This window comes from Delphinapterus leucas, chromosome 1 (genome assembly GCF_059928025.1).
Source record: "Delphinapterus leucas isolate spDelLeu-1000000601 "Yukka" chromosome 1, BTC_Dleu_Yukka2, whole genome shotgun sequence".
NCBI lineage: Eukaryota > Metazoa > Chordata > Mammalia > Artiodactyla > Monodontidae > Delphinapterus > Delphinapterus leucas.
In genome coordinates this window covers 184,184,941-184,199,105 of record NC_143129.1, presented here as the reverse complement: position 1 = coordinate 184,199,105, position 14,165 = coordinate 184,184,941, and the positions used below count along the sequence as shown (strand labels likewise).

At 39.4% G+C, this 14,165-nt stretch overlaps 1 protein-coding gene across 8 annotated transcripts in view; it reads right to left on the bottom strand.

The window, feature by feature from the left end:
- The window catches only part of RERE (arginine-glutamic acid dipeptide repeats), a 427,727-nt gene that overhangs the window by 157,102 nt on the left and 256,460 nt on the right, over positions 1 to 14,165 (bottom strand). For all 8 annotated transcript variants that reach the window (XM_089901851.1, XM_089901849.1, XM_089901848.1 and 5 more), the window contains 2 exons: positions 13,515 to 13,611; positions 2,381 to 2,485 (listed from right to left, as the gene is read on the bottom strand). In XM_089901851.1, coding sequence (XP_089757977.1) covers positions 2,381 to 2,485; positions 13,515 to 13,611 — 202 coding nt within the window. The remainder of the gene's footprint in view (positions 1 to 2,380; positions 2,486 to 13,514; positions 13,612 to 14,165) is intronic.

Genomic DNA, 14,165 nt, shown 5'->3' with positions numbered 1-14,165 from the left:
GTTCACACGTTATTTAAGGGGAGGGGAACAGTCATCAAAGTCTGGAGTCACAGAATCACCATTCTTTAACTTCCAGTGGTCTTACTGATCAACGCGCCATCTCACGGGATTATTAGAACGGTCTGACATTCCTCCCCAGATGACTCAGGGAAAAAAGAGTCAGCACACAGCACCACACAGCCACAGTTACATGCTAGTCTCACGCATCTAAAATGAGGGAGACCAGCTCATCACACTGCCCCATCCTCACAGACCTGAAACAAAGACAGAAACAGAGGTAAGTTCTGCAAGGGCATGCACCCCAAGCATGCGAAGGACTGGGCTGTGCATAAGCCAGGTGGAGAAAACACAGTTTTCTATACTCTGTTAAATCACGTACACAGTTTTGATAATTTGGGCAGCTATGGGAAGTGTGCACCAAACCCCAAACTTCAGAGGTAGAAAGTAGTGCTCATGGTGAAGCCAGTGAGCTTGGGCCACACTGACTTTATCACTGCAAGTTTTCACACTCACTCTGTGAGAAGTTTGAGACCTGCCACAAACTTATCACTAATAAGTAGACATTCAAATATTTGTTCACTTCAATTCATCCAACAACCCCCAAGCACTTCCACTATGCCAAGCACAAGCTGGACACGGGGAACAGAGCCACAGAAATGAACAATGGGACTAAGGTCAAAGCACTAAAGAAGTGCTTCAGGATGCAGACCCTGTAAACACGCTGCTACAGGCATGTCTCTGTGTTGCTTTTTCGGGTGAGATAAATAATAATATATTCCTCTATCGCATGCCTAACCAACAGTTTAAAACAAAACTGATGGGAAGTATCACTCTGAATGACTACCAGTAACATACAATAAAAAATGAGACAAGAACCTGTGTGAGTCTCCAGCTTACACAGATAAGTTACATATCACTTTAAATGAACATTCAGCAAAAACAGGTGTACAACCAAAACTAGTGAAAAGTAAACCTGCTTGGCTATTATGAACCCAAGAGCTAAACACTTAAAACTCAAAAGCTATTTGGTAAATTCCCTGAAACAATCTAACTTGTGCAATATGACAGCCATATATCAAATAGTTAAATAAATATGGCATCACTGAAATAACAGACTACTGTGTATCCAGACAGAAATCCAACTCTGAGTGTCCAACACTTCACTTGGGCAACAGGAAGACATGTCCAGGCAGTTAACAAATGCATATGTAATATAAACATTTCACAATATAAGATGCTTTTGAAATATTACCATTGATCAGCTTCTTTGCCATTGGAATAGGGCATACTTTTGAAAATGAAAACAAAAGCTCAAAGTCACTGTTTTTTAAAGAAAAAAAAGGTAAGCAAAAAAGGTGAGCATAGTTGTTGTCTAGTATATATATGGAGAGAGACACATGTATATGTCCCAATAGAGCTTTATGCAGCCTCTTACAACCACAACAAAGAATACGTTGCCTTTTATTGACCCTAGTTTGACGGTGTGAACAGCAACATTCTAAATTTTACATATAATTTCTCAGCATCCTCCATGTAGAGGTTTTCACTCAAGCGGTACCCATCTGGCAATTATACTTAATGTACTTCTTTCTACTAACCTCCCTGAGCCAAGCATCTTTTATTTCTTTCTCAGTCCTTATAGTTTTAGATTATGTCCTGACTGTCCTGTGCACAGACTACCTGATCGCCTAATAACCTTCTCTGTTTTTTCAAATCCTTAATAAAACACAGTCACATGATTGATACAAGGTAAATATGAACACATATACTCTTACAGAAGTCCTTCCATGGGCTGAGTTAAAACTACAGCCTATCAGAGACATAAACAAAGAATTCTTTCTGTTAAATTATTTTGACTCTATTGCTTTTCATTTAAAAAATAATAATTCTACCTGTGATATAGATCTTACCAAGACAGTTGAGAACTGGATGTGTCCATCTCACACCAGCAGTCTTACTAGAGATATTTCAGTGAGTGTTCCTGGGGTCTTATTAAGTGAACAAATTACTAATCAACAAACTTTCCATAATGTCCTAGGTGTTTTCAATAAGGTGTGGAAGGCTTGACTGAATGGGCATGAGGGTACAATTCATAATAAGTTCAAAACACACACCAACTAAACACCTGTCTTTATCTTGCCCTCTCCAAACCCAAATTGTCTTACTTTTCCTTTTCTTAACAACAACAACAAAAAAGCAAACAGTAAGCTGCTAAAGACACCAAAGACATTAAGTACAACTCCTCCCAAAGAGGTTTACTACAGGACTTTGTGTCTTTTTTTTCATCTTATCAGTATATGTCCAGAAGTATACACAGACATACCCACGCACGTGAGAAAAGCCAAAGTTCTCACGGAGTGGGACCCAGTGACTCACTTACCTCGTCTCAGGGTTGTAGCCTAATATGTAGAAAAATGAATCCACTCGGGCTTTAAACTCTCTAGCAGCAAATATGTCAGAAAAATGGGAGATGTTGCACTTCCCTCTGAAAATAAATGAACAAAAAATGTTAGTAATGTCCTCAACAGCTTTGCAAACCATAATACTACTAGAAAAGCAGAGGTGGGGGAAGATGTAACTAAATCCATGGTATTCTAAGAACATGTAGAATATGGCTACAAACTGTTTAATTATCTGTTCAGAAAAACAGGAGTTCCCCCCAAATAAGAAAATGTCCAATATCATATTTTTTTGTTTCATGACTGCTTTAACCTACAACTTAACTGCTTTTATCTCAGCCTTTTAGTCTTAGAATAAAATTAACTAAACCACAAAGACAAATTGAGGGCAGGATTGTGATGAAAGGATATTAAACTAGAAATGATGGGCAAAAATTTAAACCACAGTTACATTACTTTACAAAAAAAAAAAAATCCATCTAAAGTCTCTGTAAATCATCAAAGCAAAATGGGCCTTTTCTTCCTGCTACCTTACGAAAAGGAGAATGTGTAACTTAAATATTTTTCTTCTGAGTGTGGAAGAAATAAACTGTCTTGGAAATTAAAACCTAGAGAAATTTTAATTTTAAATATATAGATGGGTTCTAATATACAAACACACACTTCCCAAATTTTCAGGTAACATTAACTAAGTTGGAAAACGCTTTCCCATGGAAATACTAGAGCAGTAAGGTTTCCAGGTTCATCTACTAACAAAAGTTAAACCACAATATAGCTGAAAACTCTACAATACTACACAACTCCTTAAGCAGCGTTTCCACGCACCAAATATAAATGTCATTTACATTATACCATGCAGTAGGACCCACCATCCCACTACACACACCTACATACATACAGGAGTGCTGAGAGAAATTCCAGGGTTCCAAAGAAGGCAGGGAGGTTTTCAGAATTTCAACTCCCTCAGCAGTTACAGGAAGCAACTTTAACATCAACCGGAAGCCAAAGGCTATGATTAGAGTAGATGGAATTGGAGGATCGAAGGCACATCAACAGAACCTGCAAGATGCTTCCAGGGATGTGACCTCCCACTGCGTGAGCAGGCATTCCATTCCCAGAAGGACTCCATGAGCTGGCACGTCAACAACACACACATGTGCTAATCGCCAAGGTGTTAGTGAAAGAAACTGAGGGATATCAACATGGGGATGGACATTCATTCACTTCCTAACAAATTAAAAAGCAATTAAAAATCCTCCTTTCCCACAGGGCTTAAGTAATCTGTGACCAAAGCCTCAGTACTGGGCAGAAGATAAGATGAGCTGAGACAATCTCCATTTTAAAAATTAAACAAAAATACTACTGATTTCTTAAAGTTCCTTTGGATACTACTGATTAGAAGATAATGTAGGGTTATTGAGCACTTAAAATATGGCTGGTATAGGTGAAATGAATTTTAAATTTTATTTAATCTCAATTAATGTATATTTAAATAGCCACATGTAGCCAGTGGCTACCATCTCAAACAGCACAGATTTATATAACATTTCCATCATCGTGGCAAGTTCTGTTGGAAGCACTGATTTGTAGGTGACACGATACAATTAAAGGAAAAAATGGACTAGGTATCAACTCTCCAGGCCCAGGACCTATCCTTCTAGTATTTAACTGGAACTAAAATGAGCTCCTGGAAAAGGATAGGCAGGTAAGACAACTTTTTAGATGAACAATGCACTCGCTCTGCAACTAATCACCCATCTATCAGAAATGATTCATCCCTGAAGCCTAGAAGAAATAAGTAAGTCCCTTTACCAGTTAACCAGAGATAAGTACATCTATTATACCTATCTCATAAAAATATTACAAAGATCAAATGAGAAGTCTATGAAACGTTGTCTACTGCTCCGCGCTGTGCAAAATCAATTACTTCATCATTGTCCATTACTAAAGGAAAGCAATTCTTCCTTTATTATTCTTGGTTATTACTCAAATTTAAGTTTATCCTTAAACTTGAATAATTAATTAATTAAACATATAGAAACTCCTCTAACCCACAATTCTAAACACAAGCATTGGAAATCAGTTATGTTTAAGACAAGGTTTCCCAGTCTCAGCACTACTGGCATTTTAGACATCAATCCTTTGCTGTTGGCAGCTATCCTGTATTTAGCAGCATCCCTGGCCTCTACCACATAGCACCCACACACATCATTGTGACCATCAAAAACACTGCCAAAATGTTCCCAGGGAAGGGCAACACAACTGGCTTAGGGAAAACCCAAAGCAGTAGGAAGAGAAGGCTATCATATGATAAACTACTATGAAGCTGTAATAAACGGGATTTTATCTACCACTGTGTCCTCTATTTGCTTCTCGTTTGATTATATGAAGGGTATTGATCTTTGTATGTTAATTTTATATCCTGCTACTCAACAAAATTTTTTAGCATTTGATAGAGCTTAATCACTGATTCTCTGAGGTCTTCCCAATATGCTAACTTTATTTGCAAATACACCTAGTTTCACTTTTTCTTTACCCTTTCTTAAGCCTCTAAGTTGCACCTCTAATACAATGAAAATGTGGAAAGTAGTGGAAATAAAGGACATCCTCACCTTGTTCCTGACCTTAGTGGAAAAGCCTCCCAGGTGTTCCCATTAAATAGCTTTAGAATAACCATATCATAATCATCGCTTTGGAGACAGGCTTCTTCCTTAGACTTATTAACATGCTATTAGATGTTAACAGAGTCTTGAATAGTAAACCTACCTTGCATGCCTGGAATAAATCCCAGTTGGCCATAAGGTATTTTTGAATAAATTACTAGAATTTCTTAAAGCATTTGATTAATTAGATCTAATGTTTTTCCTCATTAATTTCTGCTTTTATCATTATTATTTCCTTCACTGTGCTTCTGTTGTTCATAACTGCTTTATTCATACTAGCCTAAATACAAACCAAATGTCCATCAACAAAGAAATGGGTAAACAAAGTATTGTATAATTTACAACGAGATTACTACACAACAACATACAGAAAAGAGCTACTGATACATAACCCATCAAGAAAAATCTCAAAAATTAAATGTTGAGTAAAAGAAGCCAGACACAAAAAAACTACATACTGTTATGATTCCATTTATATGAAGTTCTAGAACAGCAAAAAGGAATTTATGGTAGGAGAAATCAGAATAGTGGTTGTTTCTGGGTGGGAAGTTTAGAGAGAACAGGAGCTGAAGGGAACTTTCTGGCATGATGAGAATATCCCATGCCTTGTTTAGTGTCAAACAAATTTGCCAAAATTTATGGAAATGTAAACTTAAAATCTGAATTTTTCTGTATATTAAAAAAAAAAAAAAAAAAGCATTGGGAGAAAATAAAACGCCAGTCACTAGCATATAGCTGTGGCTCTTGGAAGTGTCTGTCCCTGCCGGGTAAGGGGCCCGCAGTAGCAAAGCAGAGTGGAAGACAGGGTTGACAGGGGCCGGGAGGCTGACCGTGGCTGGTTCTGACTGGCTGCCATCCGTTCTGCAATATTTTTCCTATCACCTCTTGCTGAAGAGTAGTGCTCACACTTTAAAGTAAAAGTGTGTACACGTGTACCATTTTAAGCACTCAGTGTCTTTCTCCAGGGCTCTCTTTTCACCATGCTCTTGCTCAAAACAGTATATTATTTGACAGTGTTTGTGAAATGGAGGCAGAGAGACTGTTAAGAGAAAACTGCCATCATGTCCACCTTGCTGAAACAGCTGCTTTCCCAGCTTCCTCCGGTTCTGCATTCCCCATATCTTCACTGTTACCAGAAATAAGACTAAAGACAGGGAAGCACCATGTCTTAGGGTCCTTTTATTCAGCAGTAACAAGGGCTTCCTGGAAAAGACTTGTTCAAGTAGTGCTTTGTTGTGACGCCCCCAGTTACACCCTGGGCACTGCACCATCTAGAGAGTCCTGTGCCTGGTGGGAGAAGGCCATCTGAAGGGGATGAAAAAGAGGAGAGAACCTCCTCAGGCAAGCAGAGAAATACAAATGGAAAACTGTGGCCCAGAAATTCATTCCCTTAAACTGTACCCATAATCGAGCGAGTCTTCATACACCCCCCAGACATATGCGAACCTCAAAGAAACTCGTGAAGAGGTACACAAGCTCACAAAGACTGCTTAGAGTGGCTTGTTTGTTTACAGCTATTACTGTCACTCTTACCCGGAAATAAGGGGAAAAAAGATTTTGAGACAGGTCAGCATCGTGTCTATTGTAAGCCATTTGATTAATGACAGGCATAGTATCTTTTCTTTTTTAAGTTTCTTTTCTATTTCTAGTTTTTGTTTCTCTCGCCCTCCTGTGGGTTATCTGAACATTTTTTTAGGATTTCATCTTGATTTATTTATAGTGTTCCGAGTGTTATCACTCCACATAGTTTTCTAGCGACTGCTCTAAGTATAACAATATACAACATTACTTCCACTGAAGCCCCTCTGCCTCTCCACTTTTTAAATTTAATTTTCTTAAATGTTTGAGGAAAATTCTTAAGCACTCCTCAAAGACACAAAAGTAAATACAAACAAATGGGAAAACACCCCCTATTCTTGGATAGGAAAACTCAACATAGCATTTCTCCAAACTTGATCTATAAATTCAAGGTAATCCTAATACAAACACCAGCTAGCTATTTTATGGAATAAAACAAGTTCTACTAATATTCATGTGGAAAAATCAAATAACTAAAAAGGGGGGGAGCTAGCCCTATCAGACATTAAAACATACTATAAAGCCTCTATAATTAAGAGTGTAGTGCTAGCACGTATCTAGACAATAGGAAATAGAATATCAAGTCCAGAATACATATGGAAAATAATATATGACAAAGGTGGCATCTCAAACCACTGAGGTAAAGACAGTAAATGGTACTGGGGCAGCTGGGTAGAATTTATCTTTAAAAAGTGGTGTAGGGCAAGGCTTTCTAACTATGACTCAAAGTCCTGAGGGAATACTTGCAACAGGCATATTAAGAACTTTTAAAAAGTGAGAGACAAAAAGACAACAACCCAACAGAAAAGACATGAACAGACAATTCACAAAAATATAGATAAAAATATGCTCAAACTCACTCATTGACAACCTACATGCATATACACAAGACAGCAGGTGAAGGAACCACAGTACACCCACAAAACAGAGTACTACACAGCTATGAAGGAGAATGAGCTCTGAGGAGCAATTTCCAGAACATACCGCTAAGTGAAAAAAAGCAAAGCACAATAGACTATCTATGTATTTGCTCATTTGTGAAAAGAAAATGCAAGAAGGATAAATTAAGAAGTAAAAGCATCAGTCATCTATAGCAGGTAGGGGGGCTGAAGACTGTATCTTCTTATAGCTCTGACCCTGTGAGCCACAGCAATAGTTCACAAACCCTTCCTTACCCAGAAAATAAACAGACAGTCCAAATCAACCAAGAGGAACCAAAAATAGAATGCAAAGTCTAAAAAATGAACCCAGCTATATTACAAACGAATAACACAACCACACCTAAGGAGCTACGAAAAACAGAACTGACCTGAGCAACTTTAGAAAACAGGCTCTTGCCTATATACTATACATAAGACTAAAGACAAAAATGTAGTCAGTAAACGTGCTTCTCACAGGCACATGGGTTACAAATTCTGAAACTAAGTTATGTGTACCGTAGAATTGGATAAAAATAAGCAAATGAAAATATATTTTAGGGCTTCCCTGGTAGCGCAGTGGTTGAGAGTCCGCCTGCCGATGCAGGGGACGCGGGTTCGTGCCCCGGTCCGGGAAGATCCCACATGCCGCGGAGCGGCTGGGCCCGTGAGCCATGGCCACTGAGCCTGCGCGTCCGGAGCCTGTGCTCCGCCACGGGAGAGGCCACAACAGCGAGAGGCCCGCGTACAGCAAAAAAAAAAAAAAAAAAAAAAAAATTTAAACAATAAGAACTGAGTTTTTCACTGTTGAAGAAAGAAGTTACCAGTAAAGAAAAGGGGAGGGGTACAATGAATCTCGTGGTTCTGCTCTGGGCCACGTGAGGACACAGGGAGAAGCCAGCGGTCTGCACACCAGAAGGGGGCCCTCGCCAGAACTCTGGCACCCTGATCTCGGACTTCTAGCCTCCAGAACTCTGAGAAAGAAATTTCTGTTGTTTATAAGCCACCCAGGCTATGGTCTTTTGCTTCCAGCAGCTGTAACCAAGTAAGGTATCCGTGAAATTCAAATAGGGTCTTCAGTTCAATGGTATTGTTCTAATGCTATTTCTTGTTCCTGACAACTGTACCGAAGTTACATAAGATGCTCACACAAATGAAGACTGGGAGATGGATACATGGAAACTCAGTACCTACAACTTTTCTATGTGCCCAAAAGTAGCTCCGAACAAAAGAATTTTTAAAAGACTATGACGTATTCAAGGGCAGAGAGAGCGTGTTACTCAGTTAGGTGTTCCCAGCACCTACATGGCCCTTCCCGTAGGATGAGCAGCTCAATAATGTGTTAAATGATGAATGAATAAAGAAATAAGGGACTGACAAGTTATGGTGTCTAATGAAGTACTAAGCATGTATAGACAAAACAATAAAAATGCCGTAGGCCAGAGTTATTTCACATATAAAAAGAACTGTAGACTAAAGCCAGGAAATGAATCTTAAGTTGCAAAACTAAGAGCTCTGAGACTTCACGAAACCCCTTAGGGAACTTGCAGAAACTAAAGGAACTTTGTTAAGTTCTGAGGAATGGTTGGGGAATTGTACCAAGACGTAATTAACCTGTTTCAATCACTACACATATGTGACGCTAGCTGCCCGTAGCAAAGGAAGGAGATAAATTGATTTGGGATGGAAAAAGGGCAATTAGAAGCCCTAAAGACCTAGTTTAGGATTTCTTGGCCCTGGGCTTCTGGTAAATTCACTCTAGAACATACTCCTATTAGTATGAATTCCTAGGTGAAATGATACCTTGTAACCTGTAACCTACCTTGGATATTTTTTTCCCCAATAGGAAGCAGATAATCAGAAGGCTGGAAAGTAGCCCTCAAGCCGACGGAAGCGTTAGGATCTCCTGTCTGCCCTGCACAGTCAATGCTTGAGAACTCACTGTTACAGCTGCACAGTAAGCCCAAAAGTGTTGTCCAGGCCACATGTTCAGAGTCCAATCACAAAGCAATCGCTCTTGATCCTTCGATCATCAATAAAGTATTATCCTTAGGGTAAAAGTACTATCATAGCAAACAAACTGCAAGTTACAAACTAATTTGCTCATTCTCAGAGCATCTACAAGTGGCTCCCTGAGCTGAACACTCTTCCCCATGCCTAAAGTGCTCTGAGTATCCAAACAATCCATCCTAGAGGCCACAGAGAAATAAAATAAATGGACGCTAAGTCACTGTACCACCAATAACTTAATACAGAATTATATTTAATTTCACTTTTCCTTTTATGCTTTTAAGAAACCAATTCAGATTCATGAGCACTACTCATACTACTGAGTGTGAGATACTCTCTCTGCAAGAGGTTTTTTCATGCTCTGTACCTTACTGGATATAAAACCAGTTCTGGGTTCTGTCACTTAATCATGTGACTTTAAATAAATTTGTTAAAAAGGTGGCACAAAGGTTAACAAACTTGACCTTGGTCACAAAACTATGTGGTAAAGCCAGGATTCAAACTGAAGTCTTCCAATTTCAATCTGGAGCTTTTTCCTTTTATACCAGCGTCAGCCAAAAATACTTAACCTGGGAACAAGGACAACTCAAAAATACTCCACTCAAGATACTAACACAGTATTACTATATGGTTACTGATAAACGTAACGAAGAAAAGAAAATAAACAGTTGTAGAAGCTTAGCTTGAAAGGCAGGAATGAGGGGCAGCCAAAGCAAGAATTCAAAAACAGCAGCAGAGCAGTAATGCTGGACCCTCAACACAGACATCTACAACCGTGAAGATCCCACCATCTCTTCTCGGAATAAATTTGGTTTGGGTAGGGAAATGCTACAATCTCAAATTACACAGAGAGGCTGCCGAGGAGTTCTGTTTTCCTTTTGATTCATGATGGCTAAAGGACAAAGCTCTCTCTTCCTTTATAGCCCAACCCTAGCACCGGCTTGAAAGAGAAAGTTATACACCGGTCTCCTCCTGAGTGAATGGAATGGCAAGAGCCCCTCGGAGTGCTGTGAGCCGAAAGAATCCACACCACTGAGCACTTTGATCTCTGAGAAGAATGGTGCTAAGCACTAACACTGTCTTCTTCTTTCTTTTTTGTCCTCCATGTTTTTTTCAGTACATTCATTTGATCCTCTTTCATGTGCCTACGGCCTATTTTATTTGTCCTCTTTCAAAACTGAACTTATTTTTGGCAGTACGACTTTGTATCTGTGGAGAAAGAAAAAAATCCTTTCTTGGATAAATGGTGAAGGAAAAAGTGGGAAGAAAAATGAAAGCCTAACCCCCAGCCCCATACTTTAAAATTACAGTAATCTTGCTTTAGTGAAGAGGAAAGGAATAAATAGAGATTCCGGGGGGCACGGCTACTCAATTCTGCTTTTATCAGAGATGATCTTACAGTGAGCACTCTGAGAACCAGGCGAGATTACTAAGCAACAGCAAGAACCCCCCAGATGAGCCCCAGATGCAAGCAAACGTCAACACACCCATACGGATTACTGAGCAGCTACTAGGCCAGACCACCAGTAACCATGTGGTCACATTCATCTGGTGTCTTTGAAAAACACCCAACTGTCAAGTCACACAAGAGATGCTCCATTTGAAGCCGACAAAGTCAAATTTAAGATGACAGCTTTATAAAATCACTGTATGACCACTTTAAAGAAAATACCACAGGAGAAAAAAACTAATCAATAAGGGTTCTGGTCACATACACAGGAAAGGAAGATCACCACTTTAGCACTCCAGCTCTTTGGTGGTCAGTGAAGAGACAGTGACCTGTACAGTTACAGAAGACACCTGACTGTAAACCTAGCGAAAGTAAATTCATCCGGGTCCAGCTAGAATTACCTGGGACAGCCCATTCTAAAAATGCTATAGTATAAAATGACTCTACAAACCGAAACAGTCTCTGATCAATATTCAAATACATTCACTTGAAGCAAATACATCAAAATCTGTTGAATGACCAGAGTTACGTATCTCACATATTCACTTAACTTCAACTCTAAGTTGCTTAAAAATCATTCACCTCAATCAATGAAATAAGATGGGGGGCGGGGGAGCATGCAAAGCGGCTAAGAAATAATCCCAGGACCAAGTCAATTGTCTTAGCTAACAATTTAATGGTTCCATCAATCTATCCAACCTTCCGTTAACTTGCTTTGTTGAGCATGCAAGTTTAAGATTGGAAAGCCACCGCCAAGAAGACATGAAAAGCTTGGGGGAATTTTGTTAGAAGTTTATAAAACACTACAGGAATTCTCTAAATGTATCTGAAGTCCTGTAGGAAGCCAAATCTAACCACATACGCGCCCTCCCTTACAGCGGGGCCTGGCAGACTGCAGTCTGCAACAAGCCAAATCTGGCCCGCCACCTGCTCTTGTACAGCCTGAGAACTAAGAATGGTTTTTCCATTTTTAAATGGCTAAAAAATAAATCAAAAGAAGAGTCATATCTCCTGACGTGTGGAAATTAAATGAAATTCAAATTTCAGTGTCCTCAAGTAAAGTTCCATTGGCGCACTGCCACCTCATTTATTTACATGTTGCTTGTGGCTTTTGTACTACAATGGCTGAGCTGAATAGTTGCAACAGAGACCGTGAAAAATTATCTGGCCTAAGAAGTCTGCCAAAACCTGCCCTATATTAAAAGTTGCTACTAATTTGCCTTCAAATAACTGGCTTTAGCTATGTAGCTTTGCACAAGAGACTCCAGATGGTTTTACTGAATACCATCTGAGCAATATAATAGAGAAATTATTGTAGTTAAGCTAAAAGCCAGCAAATCCCTATGACTTCCCCCCCCCCCAACTGCGTTGCGTTGGGTCTACGTTGCTGCACATAGGCTTTCTCTAGTTGCAGCGAGTGGGGGCTACTCTTCCTTGCAGTGCACGGGCTTCTCACTGTGGTGGCTTCTCTTGTTGCGGAGCAGGGCTCTAAGGCATGCAGGCTTCAGAAGTTGTGGCACACGGGCTCAGTAGCTGTGGCTTGCAGGTTCTAGAGAGCAGGCTCAGTAGTTGTGGTGCGTGCACGGGCTTAGTTGCTGCATGGCATGTGGGATCTTCCGGGACCAGGTATCGAACCAGTGTCCCCTGCACTGGTAGGTGGATTCTTAACCGCTGCGCCACCAGGTAAGTCCCCCATGACTTTTTTTTAAACCATGTTCTTCAACAGAGAAAGTGGTTCTTTCACCATTTTGTTATTTTCAGTGGGGAAAAAGGTATAATAAAATCACTTGTCCTTACTTCCTTTACCACCTAAGAAGCCCCAATTCTTCCCCTCATAAACAAAATATACCAGAGTAAATAGGTATCTTTTTCTTGAAAGGGACAGAAACTACCAGAGGGTGTGAAGCAGAGGCTCACAGTCACTTTTTGGCATTATTACCTAAGACATTAAGGCTAGCAGCAATGTTACCTCAGAATAAAATCTTCTGTATGTTTTCCCTACTCCCAAGCTTTTTAGTAGTAAACTCTTCATACACACAGAAATTTAAAAGTATACAGGGCAATGAAAATTCCTATGAACTTTGCCTAGATTCTCCTACAATTACATGCTGCCATATTTGTTTCATCCATTTTTTTAAATCTATCTTGGCAGTGACTGAATCTTCAGGAAATAATCTGTATAACACCCCACCCTAAATACTGTAGCAAAGAATTTTCAAGGAAATAAAATACAAAACTCTAGAGAGGTTTTAAAAGAAAAAAGAAAGAAAAAGAAAAAAATGGTTTTTCCCTCTCACACAGGTTAGTGAAGACAGAGGCAACCTCTGAGACCCCAACAATCCACAAAATTAACACCAGAGTGTCAGCTTGCTGAGACCACAGGGGTAGTGTGATTGATATTACGATTATCAGATGAGACCTAGGCAGCTTAGACTCTCTACCTACAGTGGCCTATGATTTCTCCTTCACAGAAGGACCACACATCTCTGGCGCTTACCTAAGGGCAGCAGCGTGGTAAGTGTCAACGTAATCAGAAATGAAGAGCTCTCGGTTCTTGATAACTGGGTCTGTTATGACAAGTTCTCTTCCAGAGTCTGTCACACACACACACACAAAAAAAAAGTTAATTAGGAGGGTATTATAATTGAGTTTCCAGAAAGGATTAGGAAAATTTCACAAAATTTTTCTTTCAGGATCACTTCCCACTATAAAAAGCACAATAAATAACCAGGCCTGTCAGCAAAACAGAGAAGAGGAATAACATACAGCAGGAATAACAGGAGCAAGCGTCCTGTGGGATGTGTTTCTGCCCTTTATTAAGTCCCCACAGTTTTCTGAAATGTATTAAGCAGAAAATGAAAAAAGAAGGAAAAAGAAAACAACTATCACATTTTAGCAACTTGTAAACTACTAAAATTTTCAGTGATCCTATGCATCTGGTATTTTGTTGCTAAATATTCCAGGATGGAGTGAAATCACACTGTTTCAAGTTGAAAAGAATAACCAAGTTATTATTTTTAATAAAGAACCATCATTTAACTGTTTTAACAGAAATTTAATAGTTTCAAAAAAAGAAAATACTGGTAAAATATAAAAGAACATTATTCTTCAAAACTGTTTTCACATTACTGCATTCATAGGCCTGACT